The sequence below is a fragment of the Eretmochelys imbricata genome, chromosome 11, assembly GCF_965152235.1.
Source record: "Eretmochelys imbricata isolate rEreImb1 chromosome 11, rEreImb1.hap1, whole genome shotgun sequence".
NCBI lineage: Eukaryota > Metazoa > Chordata > Testudines > Cheloniidae > Eretmochelys > Eretmochelys imbricata.
In genome coordinates this window covers 82,615,529-82,627,368 of record NC_135582.1, presented here as the reverse complement: position 1 = coordinate 82,627,368, position 11,840 = coordinate 82,615,529, and the positions used below count along the sequence as shown (strand labels likewise).

The 11,840-nt window shown below is 44.0% G+C and overlaps 1 protein-coding gene across 2 annotated transcripts in view; it reads left to right on the top strand.

Annotated features, from left to right (window-relative positions):
* The first annotated feature begins 289 nt into the window (after window positions 1-289).
* POFUT2 (protein O-fucosyltransferase 2) overlaps window positions 290-11,840 on the top strand; it is a 33,993-nt gene continuing 22,442 nt past the window's right edge. Inside the window, exons 1-3 of one of the 2 annotated variants that reach the window (XM_077829546.1) lie at window positions 290-549; window positions 1,287-1,537; window positions 6,786-6,930. In XM_077829546.1, the coding sequence (XP_077685672.1) occupies window positions 401-549; window positions 1,287-1,537; window positions 6,786-6,930 (545 nt within the window). In that variant the 5' untranslated portion in view covers window positions 290-400. The remainder of the gene's footprint in view (window positions 550-1,286; window positions 1,538-6,785; window positions 6,931-11,840) is intronic. The other variant, XM_077829545.1, reaches the window with a different exon arrangement.

The following is an 11,840-nucleotide window of genomic DNA, read 5'->3' as shown; positions in this document are numbered from 1 at the left end:
GCTGATCCCTTGGCCCCGGGGCGGCGGGGACCGGGCCGTTTTAACCACAAGGGAACAGGCGCCGCGGGCAGGTGCTTTGGGGGGCTGGAGCCCTGCCGGGGGGCGGCAAACAGGACTCGCCGCGCCCGGGCCTCCTGCTGCCGCCCCCAAGCACCCCGCGGCCTCCGGGGCTCTTTCCTAGGGAGCAGAACCCGCCCCGCCGCCCCGGCACTCCCGGGCAGGCCCAGTGAGGGGGGCAGGCCCCGGTCTCCCCGGCTGAAGGGCAGGGGGCGGGGGCCGCTCAGCGCCGGGCAAGCGGCCCCGGCCCGGCCAGCTGCCCGCGGGGCCCGGAGCCCGCCCCTCCGAGCGGGCGAGCGAGCCGCGGATCTCGGCCCGGACGCGCGCGTCCCACTGCCCGGAGATGGCGGCTGGGCGCCCCGGCCGCCTCCTGCTCCTGCTGGGCCTGGCCGCCGCGCTCTGCCCCCCGCGGGCCGCCCAGCCGCCCCCCGCCGCCTTCCGGGCCGGGCACGGCGCCGCCTCGCTCCCCGCCGCCGCCGCCGCCCGCCGCCGGTGAGGAGCGTGTGGGGCGCGGCCGGGCCGGGAGCCCCGGGGCCTGGCTGGGCCCCGCCGCCGGTGCGGGGAGGACCCGGGAGGCCGGGCGCCGCGTACCCCGGCGCTGGTCCCGCCGGCCGGGCCGCTGACCCCGAGCCGCTGCGGGCGCCTCAGCCGCGAAGGCCGCGCCCGCAGGTGCCGGGTTCGGAGGCCGGCGGCGGGTTGGCGGCGGCCGCGTTGGGGCTGCGAGAGGCGGCCGGGGCCGGGGCCGGGGCCGGGCCGGGTTCTGTGGCCCGAGCCAGGCCGGGGGCGCCGTGCGCGGGGCCGGGATCCCGTGGGCTGTGGCGGGGGAGACCCGACGCCGGACCGCCCCCCGTTTCAGCCGCCTGTCACCGGCCCGCCTGGGGCCGCAGAGCCGGCTCCCCGGCTCTTTGCTGCACAGAGCCTCGCGGCAAATGCCCCCGGGAATATTTTCCTCAGCATTTGGGCGCTTGCCTTGCTCATGGCACAGCGTTGTGCTGTCCAGCTCTGTTAACGGCCCCAGGTTCCTTGCTGCCTTCCTGAAGTGACCTGATGACATTTTGACCTGGTTTCAGCGTATTGCAGCCTTCCTACCCTTTTTTTGCCCTCCCGTAAGGAGTCATAAGAGAGACATTGGGAGCCTAGCAAAGTGATTCCAAATTAGCGACAGATAAATTCTCTCTGTAAATGCTTGAAGCCTCCCAAAAGTGATTCTAGTTTCTCACTTTCTCCAGGTATCTTTTGTATGATGTAAATCCTCCTGAAGGGTTCAATCTACGCAGAGATGTCTATATTCGTGTTGCCTCTCTTCTAAAGACCTTGCTGAAAAGTGAAGCCTGGGTATTGGTCCTGCCTCCTTGGGGACGTCTTTATCACTGGCAGAGTCCTGACATTCATCAGGTCCGAATCCCTTGGTCTGAGTTCTTTGATCTTCCAAGCCTCAATAAAAACATCCCTGTTATTGAGTATGAGCAGTTTCTTGCAGGTAAAGTACATTTATTCTGTCACCTGTGAGGGGTTAATAAATCTTTGATGTGTTTCCTTCACAGGTTTTTCTGTTTATGATATGCATTAGAACAAGGTGTGTACAGTGGTACTTTTTGTGCTTCTCTAAAGAGGAGTTTTGAAGTCTGCTCAATGATTGACCCTGTCCGATGCTTATATTTTACAGTAGGAAAACTTGCTTCTAACAAGTTACCATGTGTCATTGCAAAGAAAGATCTCTTTCCGACCCAGCGAGCACTCTTGGTGGGACTGCACTTCTATCAGTTTAGTATCCTCAAGCTAGCCACTATGAAACTAATCTGAGAAATGAGAAGCAAATTTGAATTAAACAAGAGCACCTGTGTTATATAGAGTATAGGGCCAAGGAAGGCCGGAGGGAAGAAAACAGACACTCTCGTTATCACCTCATTCAGAAGTGGTGACTTTCAACTGCCACCATATGTTCCGAACCTGATTTTCCTCTCTAAAGTGTAACTACAGAGAAGCTCGTATGACCAAAACAGGTCATTGTGTGTGTGTGTGTGTGTGTGTGTGTGTGTGTTCTGATTTACACTGGGGACCAGAACAATGGCTAGGTAGGTGGTTTGGGTTGAAGGGAGCGCAAAGGGGTGCTGTGTGCTCCTGCCCGAGCTATTTGTAAAACATGAAAATATCTTGTGCTTTCATTCACTTTAAGTGAAATTGACTCCATCTGCCTAAATCCCAGGTGATCCTGTTCTGTGTGGAGGGGTTGGTGCAATTCACGCTCTCTTCCCTACTCAGGTTCAGTGCGTTATGCTGCTGTACAAGCCCTCCATTCCCCAAGGGGGAATTTCACCCTTGAAGTTGAAGGATCTTGGTCTTTCCAAGTGGCATAGAAGAGTTTTGTTTGTTTTGTTCCGATCACCATTGTTATTAAGGATGGCTTTCTAAGATATACTGGAACAAGCATATTTTCATTTCAGTCCACTAGGTGTGCTTTGGTTGACAGTGATGGGAAGTGTTAGAGCTTGAGCGTTGATTGTTGTAAGGTCAGAGTGTACCCGATAGATGTAGTTAGGGGTGATGACACCGAGGCAAAAGTGTAATAACTTTATGCTATAATGAAACTGATTGGACTCTTACTTCATGTAGGCATCACCTGAGAGGTTTTATTCAGGTAGTTTTCTCCACCGTGGCACAAAGTGTACAATAGATCCTCAGTCCCACCACATAACTTGCCTTTGAATTTTTGTGCTATTTTCTAGACACTAGTGTTGTTTTAATGTGATTTCAGTAAAAGTCACAGTGTTCATGGGTTTTAACTTTTGTGTTTTACCTTCATTGCTCGCAATTTTTTTTTTCTTTTGGTTGCGTCTTTCGAAGTGTCTTTCCCTACTGTTGCTATCTTTATACAGTTGAGAGAAAAAAAGTATGCTCTTTCTTGTTCAAAACAAGTCAACTATCCGTGTCGTGACACTCATAGGCATTGAGTCTTGTTTTGTGCTCACTCGGCTGCCTTTTCAGTAAAGCTACATAAAGTATAGCAGTAAATCATTGTAAGTAGATATGAAAATGCCCTATTAGATCTAGTCTTTGCCTTTGCAAGGGCAGAAGACAGTTGTCTGTCCCCTTTTGGATTCTAAATGTCTATATAATTAACAAACCCACCGCAAGTGCTGATGAATTGCCTTTTGGCTGAGTTCAGTCTTACTGATGATCTACTCTCCATCAAGTTATGACAGTTTCAAGGAAGGTCAAATTTCAGGCCTTAACAAGATTGAGTGTCTTATTAAAATATTTGACTTAATTACTGTAAGTACGTGAAGAGACGTTGATGAACATATATAAGGTATGATATAGGATCCTTAACCTCAGTGCACAAGCCTAACTAGTTCTAAATATTTTTTTAAAATGCTGTAGTAAAAGCAATTACAGCCTTACTTTATCACATTGGTTTGAAAAAACAAGACCACTCTTCAATTGTAAAAGCCCAGACGACATCTGAAAAATTAAACTTTCATGGTTTTACACTCCTAATTAAAACGTAGCCAAATTTCTCTCAAAGTAATAGCCCTTAGGACTTTAAACACGTGAAAATGGCAGGGTTGGCAATTTTCTTATATTTAAAGAGTGATCAGGACTCAGACTCTAGACTCTGGCATGAGAAGACAAGGGTTGTGGGGAGTGGGGTGGAGGAGGAGAGAGAAAAATATTAAAGGTAAAAGCAAAGGGATGGAAGAGGCCAACTCTGAAAATGTTCGTATTTTATAATAAAGCTGTAGGAAAAAGTAATCCTGTTTACCTGGTCACAGCTGTACTTACTCATAGTACAGTACTAGAGCCCATCCAGTGCCGGTGGAAGCTAAAGAAGAGATTCTTATTGACTTCAAGGAGAGTAGAACAAGGCCCCTTCTGAGAAAACTCCCTGAGCATGGCCAGCCTGCGCTCAGTTCTCACATGCTTGCTCTGAAGACCATCTCTCAGGTGAATGACATGCCAGTCTTCTGAGAGTCCCATTGTGCTTGTTTTTTTAAAAAAAAAATTATGGATGCACAGAAGAGACTTTGGGGCCAGTTCATCCCTAGAGTAAATCCATTTTTCTCTGTGGAGTTACAACAAAGATGAATTTGGCCCTCCATAGTCAAGGTTGTATGGAGACTGCCAGTGTAAGCTACATTTTCTACCCACACTCCTAAATTTTTGATGGGTACGGGCAATTTGTGTGAAAGCTTGTGTGGCTAAGGTAATTAGGAAGATGACTTTTTGCCTGAGAACTTGGAAACTGTAGGTTAAAGTTTCCTTCATTAAGTGGTATTTAGTGCCATCACCTGTGTATTAAAGTCTACAACAGTATCTCAGAATCTTTCAGCCACTTTCTCTCAGCAGAGGAGATATTTAAGTTTAATGAATGAATATAGGTCTATAACTGGGCTGTTGGCCCACACCTTGGGCATGTCTCCTCTTCTTTTAAGAAGAGCGAAAACAAGACAGGAAAAATACAAGGGGGATAAAAGGTAGAGAGCCCTGACCCTTCAAGGTTCAGTCATCCCCTTTCTTGGCGGAAGCTCTACTTGTTCCAAGGGGTAGCTCCCCATCTCATTGACAGCCTCAAATTCTTAAGTCATCTTTTGTCAGGAGGCACAGTTGTTGGTTCCACCGTCCAATTGCTTAAAAGGGTTACCACTGTCAGCTCCTTTCTCCAGGTCTGAAATCCCAGGCAGTCCCTACAGGCAGGGCTTAGTATCCTCCACTGGTACCTTCTGGTTACAAATTTGACACCACCCAAGCAATGTTCCCTCTAATTTTTTATATCCATGTAAGGAATGAATTTTGTTAAGTGCACCAGTATGGAGGTGATGTGTGGCGGGGGTGGGGCCAAGGGATTTGGAGTGTGGGAAGGGGCTCAGGGCTGGGGCAGAGGGTTGGTGTGGGGTGGAGGGGTGAGGGGTGAGGGGTGCGGGGGGTGAGGGCTCCAGCGGGGGGTGAGGGCTCTGGGGTGGGGCCGGGGATGAGGGATGTGATACATAGCCAGAAAGGGTTAAGCAGCTTGCAGGCTGATTGACCAAGAGTCAACCATTAGAGAGATGTGAGAACAATATGTATAATTAAGGCCATTCCTTGCTCGGTAGGTTAGAACTTTGAAATGTATAGCAGATCACCTGAGAATGATGGAAAGCGGGCAATTGCCTTACGTTAATCTGTGTGGGTAATTACCGGCGATGTTTAGGAAATGGATCTACTTCAAAAGTCCCCATAAATTGCCTATTGTTCACTGAATGACTCCAGGCTGTTATGAGAAGGCCTGAAAACTGTATAAAAAATCCTTGGGTCCTGATCCTGTCATCTCAGATCTGCTTAAGCTTCATCGGTGAAGTTTGAGTTGCAAGATTGAGAATCCCAGTCCTAAACTGGAACACCCTGAGTATGATATTGGACATTGGACTATAACCTATGGACTAAATTCTAAAAAAACCTCTTTACAACTATAAAGCTCACCATCTCTGCTATGAATCTGAATTTCAAGAACTGTACTCATGTCTGTGTGTATACTAATCTTTTAACCAATACACTCTCTTTTTTCTTTTTTAATAAATTGTAGTTTAGTTGTTAATAATTGGCTGTAAGCGTGTATTTGGGTAAAATCTGGAATATTCATTACCCTGGGAGGTAATGTGTCCGATCTTTTGGGGTTGGTAGAACTTTTTTATATGATGAATAAGATTTTCAGTAATCTGAAAAAAAGAAAAATAAGATTTTCACATTTGACTTCGGTGTCTGAGTGGAGGCCTGAGGCTGGGTTGCTTTAAGAGAACTGTGTTGTTGGCTTCTGGGTAACCAGTGAGGTGGTATAGAAGCTGTTTTGTGCTGGCTTGGTAAATCTAAGAATTGGAATATCCACCAGCTTTGGGGATTGCCTGCCCCATTCTTTGCAGTTCACCCTAATTGAGTGACCTCAGTTGGTTCCCCTGGGACCCTGGTCACAAGGGGTTTGGGGTGCAGGCTGCCTCGGGGCTGCAGCGGGGAGAGAGGACTCCTCCCAGCCCTCTCTAGCTGCAGCAGCCATGGAACGGGGGGAGAGGCGTCTCTCCTTGCCTATGCGGCTGCACAGCTTAGAGGGAACTTAGCACCCGCCTTACATCTTGGGGGGTTTGGTTTTGTTTTTTCTTTCTCTCATTTTGATGACTTTTCTTTCATTGTGTCTCCTTCACTCTGATGAGGTGAGGCTCTTTTGGGCACCGCACCTTCCTACAGAAGCCAAGTATTTCCTAGAGTTGACATTTTTCCTCTTAGCCAAGTAAAGGCCCTTCATGTACAGTCTCTTCTGAAAAATAAACTCAAACATTCTTAAAAAGCAGTTTTAACAGGAAAAGTTAGTTCAAAGGAAATGCACTGAATGACGAAAAAAGATTCATCAAGATAATGTGTAAAAGGAAAGGGGGACATTCAAAGATGATACAAGGTGGGTTTTTGTTGTTTTTTTTTTTTTGATAAAATGTTTGGTTTACCCAGCATTCTGAATCTTGGGTTTTGTGTGTTAGATATATCCAAACCAAACACCTAGATGGAGGTGGGTAATGAATAATCCCCAGACTCCTCTGGTTTCTATAGATCACCTTATCATTTTTTTGGTAAGTTGACTAGAACTGTATAGAATATGTTGGAAATTATGGCAGCTTCTTATCTAAAACAGGGCAAGCAATGCTGCTGTATACGTAACTCAAGTACTCTTACATGCTGATAGTTACTTCTCTTTGCTTCCTATTCAGAGTCAGGTGGACCCTTTATAGACCAGGTATATGTCCTACAAAGCTATGCAGAAGGATGGAAAGAAGGAACTTGGGAAGAGAAAATAGATGAGAGGCAATGCATTGATCAGCTCATGTACTCAAAAGACAAACATGAATACTACAGGTAATATTTTACAGGATATGTGACTCCTTCATTTTCCCATTTAGTTCAGTCAGTGAGACATTTGCCTTCCTTCCACATGCAGTCTGGTTTGTTTATTGAACTTGCTCATGAGTATTTGGGTGCTTGAGGCTGATTTTGCTACATTTGTAAAGCGCACTGAAGCTGTCGTGTTGGTTAGGGGAAGGGATGGTAGGAGGCAGCATAAAGTAGTACAATAGTGGAAGCAGGATGGAAATTTATATTTCCTACAGGTTTTGTAAGGACACCTAGGAAAATCAATACAGCAGTCTTCTTATTGCTGCCATATTAGTTGATTGTGGTTTTTCTTTCTTCTGCTTTTTGTGGGGAAAACACTTTGAACAGGTGAGGCTGACCCTGGAAAAGGCACTTTGGAAATATATTTTTCTAGCACAGTTCTTGATTGAAAGCAATGCATTATTGCTCTGGACATCCTCTAGTAGAATCTCAAGGGGTAAGGTCTGTGCTCAGTTGTTTTAATTCTGTTTTCGGGGGTTTTTTTGTACAAGCATTTGCATTCTGCAAAACCAGACATCCGTTCTGAGAACTAAAGAATATGGAAAACTTGAAAAATCACTGAGTGAGCTGCTCTTAAAGTTAGAAATGAGGATTTCTCAAAGCAAAAAGTAGCCCTTAATCGAGGATTAATACAGACTAACTTTGAAAACGGTTCCAAATAAAATCTTATAGGCAGTGAGATGAACGTCTGAATTTCTACACGATCACTATAAAATTTTGTTTGCACTTTGAGATTAAACTACTTGGTTCTTTACTAATGGAAGAATAATGGCTTTATAGCAGCCTCTGGCTATTCAGCTATCCTAAATTGTCCCAGGCGTGTTCTGTCACTTATACTAGGAAAGAAGACTGTTCATTTTGTTTGATATGTGGGCTTCCCCATGGTTACCTAGGCCTTTGTTCACTCAATACTGGTTTGCTGCGCGGTGCTCAGCATGGCCCTACACCATCTAACCCATTTGTAAATCCTGATCGTTCAGAAACCATTACCAGCTCCTCCGTGCTCAAGGGGATCAACAATCCTGTAGTAACTACAAACTAAAGGTTTATTAATATTAAAAAAGAGAGTTATTAAGAGGTTAAAATGAATCATTTACATTACAGTTGATTTCAGAGTTTATAATAGCAGTGATGTTAAATCTGCTAGCTTGCAATAAGTCTCTCTGGATCATCACAAATATTGGGGTCCTCAGTCCATTGTTCAAAGCTCTTCTTTTGCTGGAAATCATGGTCTAGAGATGTGGAGCAGGAAAGAGGCAAGAAGGTGATGTCAGCCTGGGGGGATATAACCTTGAGACTATGTGCATGGAAAGTTACTGTCTCAAACATGGAGACAGCAAACACATGTTGTACGTGCCCTGCTGAGTCGCTGGGCCTCCATTGTCCGTATGCTCTCTGAGGCCTCCTCTGCAGCGGCCTGTTGGAAGAGTTGATTCTCCTTAAATGGCCCATCACCTATGGCTGTAAATCTGTCTTGTGGCTGTTACCCCGGAACAGAACATGTTTGAGATACAAACACACAGCAACGATTCATAACTTCATATACAATGATAATACACGCATATAAACAGGGTAACAATACTTAGCAGACTATAACATTTCCATTGATACCTTAAAAATCATACTTTGTACAAGATCTATTTCAATTGTAGAACAGTGATAACATCAGTGGTATAAATGGTCACCTTTCTTTTTATACAGTGTCACACAAAGGCCTTATAAATGAGTTCAGTGTAACCATGATAGCAATGCAGCTCTGAGCTAGTATCTCACCTAGTGTTGGGTACCATTATATTTCTAGCACTTCTTTTATCAATTGATGCAAACATTCTGAGACACCAGTCAGTTTTTAAAGACTTGGAATATATTTTATATCAATGGTATTTCAGTTTTGAACCATGCCCACAGGGTATTGTGTCTGCTGGCTATTTGGACTCCAAAAGAGAAGTTACCTTTACTTATGATTAGGGCTTACAAGCGATTAAAAATATTAATTGCAATTAAAAAAATTAATCGCAATTAATTGTGCTGTTAAACAATAATAGAATAACATTTAAATAAATATTTTTGGATGTCTACATTTTCAAGTATATTAATTTCCATTAAAACACAGAATACAAAGTGTACAGTGCTCACTTTATATTTATTTATGGTTACAAATATTTGCACTGTAAAAAACAAAAGAAATAGTATTTTTTAATTCTCCTAATACAAGTACTGTAGTGCAATCTCTTTATCATGAAAGTTGAACTTACAAATATAGAATTATGTACAGAAAAAAACTGCATTCAAAAATAAAACTATTTAAAACTTTAGCGCCTACATGTCCACTCAGTCCTACTTCATCCTATCACTCAGACAAATAAGTTGGTTACAATTTTGCAGGAGATAATGCTTGCCTGTTTCTTGTTTACAGTGTCACCTGAAAGTGAGATCAGGCGTTTGCATGGTACTGTTGTAGCTGGTGTCGCAAGATATTTACGTGCCAGATGCGCTGAAGATTCATATGTCCCTTCAGAAAGAAAAGGAGGACTTGTGGCACCTTAGAGACTAACAAATTTATTTGAGCATAAGCTTTCCTGAGCTACAGCTCACTTCATCTGATGCGAAATAAATTTGTTAGCCTCTAAGGTGCCACTAGTACTCCTTTTCTTTCTGAAGGGACATATGAATCTTCAGCGCATCTGGCACGTAAATATCTAGTATTTACTAGTACTCCTTTTCTTTTTGCGGATACAGACTAACACGGCTGCTACTCTGAAATATGTCCCTTCAGGTTTCAACTACCATTCCAGAGGACATACGTCCATGCTGATGACTTGTTCCGCTCAACAGCGATCCAAGGCAGAGCAGACGTTCTTTTTTATCATCTGAGTCAGATGCCAAGAGCAGGGGGTTGATTTTATTTTTCGGTGGTTCAGGTTTTGTAATTTGCACATCAGAGTGGTGCTCTTTTAAGACTTTTGAAAGCATGCTCGACACCTCGTCCCTCAGATTTTTAAACCTTGAGTTGAGTGCTGTAGCTATTTTTAGAAATCTCACATTGGTACATTCTTTGCGTTTTGTCAAATCTGCTGTGAAAGTGTTTTTAAAATGAACGTGCTAGGTCATCATCCAAGACTGCTATAACATGAAATACATGGCAGAACGCAAGTAAAACAGAACAGGAGATGTACAATTCTCTCCCAAGGAGTTCAGTCACAAATTTAATTAACAAATTTTTTTTTCATGAGCTTCATCAGCATGGAAGCATGTCCTCTGGAATGGTGGCCGAAGCATGAAGGGGCATACGCATCTTTAGCATATCTGGCACATAAATACCATGCAATGCTGGCTACAAAAGTGCCATGCGAATGCCTGTTCTCACTTTCTGGTGCCGTAAATAAGAAGCAGGCAGCAGTATCTCCCACAAATGTAAACAAACCTGTTTGTTTTAGCGATTGGCTGAACAAGAAGTAGGATTGAGTGGACTTCTGGGCTCTAAAGTTTTATAGTGTTTTGTTTTTGAGTACAGTTATGTAACAAAAAATTTACATTTGTAAGTTGCACTTTCACGACAAAGATTGCACTAAAGTACTTGTATGAGGTGAATTAAAAATACTTTCTTTTATCATTTTTACAGTGCAAATATTTATAGTCAAAAATAATATAAAATGAACACTGGACACGTATTTTGTGTTGTAATAGAAATCAATGTATTTGAAAATGTAGAAAAACATAAAATATGTCATTTCAATTGGTATTTTATTGTTTAACAGTGTGATTAATTGTGATTACTTTTTTTGAGTTAATCGCGTGAGTTAACTGCAAATAATTGACAGCTCTACTATGATATAGGCTACTGACATGCATTACCACTATTTGTCATATTTTCAGTATGAGCTATTTATCCTTCTGGCTTATATCAAGCGTATATTGTGACATCTGTATATGACAAACAGTACTTTCGATTACAAACACCAAGCAAGACGGGATCTCTACGTTTCTGTCAAATTCTGTAAAAAGTTCTAGTTTTGCAATTTCTGGATTGTTTTCCTGTCCTATAGTCCAGATATCATTAATTGAGGCTCTGTTTTTATTGTTAAACCTGATTTCTACTTATAACAAGTAAAATCCTGGAGGGTTCTCATTGTCCTGAAGCGTCACTATGACACCACTTGTAATCAGCCTAGATGCTCCTGGAGAAGTTAAGATTCAGGAGTTAAGAGAGAACACCGTATCCCCTTTGGGAGTCTAGTCGTGGGGAAAGGTAGCTGTGTACTTACTAATAAAGGACCTTACAGATAAAAGGCGATCTAAGTTGTCAAGAGGAAAGCCTCTCCATTTCCCCAGAAAACACAGGAAGTCTACTAGGACAGATCTGAAATCAAGCCCTTTACTGCACACTCGTTTTCTTGTGTATACTCTGCCTGTTATGTGAGTAGCGGTTATCCAGCCCTGCGGCCTAGCGATAAGCATCTGAGTCTGTTTTCCTTTGGTTCTGTGTGATATATAATAATCTGCAAGTGTCTCTTCCAGTGGCAGCAGAAGTGCCTCGGGTGGTTTGTGTGGGGGTGCTAGGGCTGTGACCTGAACTGGGTGCTTCCCCAACTCCTTGTTACAAAACTAGATTGAAACCTGAAAAAAATTAGTTATGGAAACTTCCACCTGTTAGCTCTCTTACCTTGGTGGCTTTTTGAGATGCTGAGTCACTGGTCATTAGGAAGAGCTCCGCTCTGTACTGCCTGTCAGCCGACTCGCAAACAAAAGGCAATGTGCTGGTCATTGAGCATCCTCTGCCACTGCCATAGTCACAGAAGAACCGCTGCACGTGACTATTGTTTAGAAATCCGTCTAGACTGTTAGCAGAGGAACAGGATGGAATGCAACTGAGT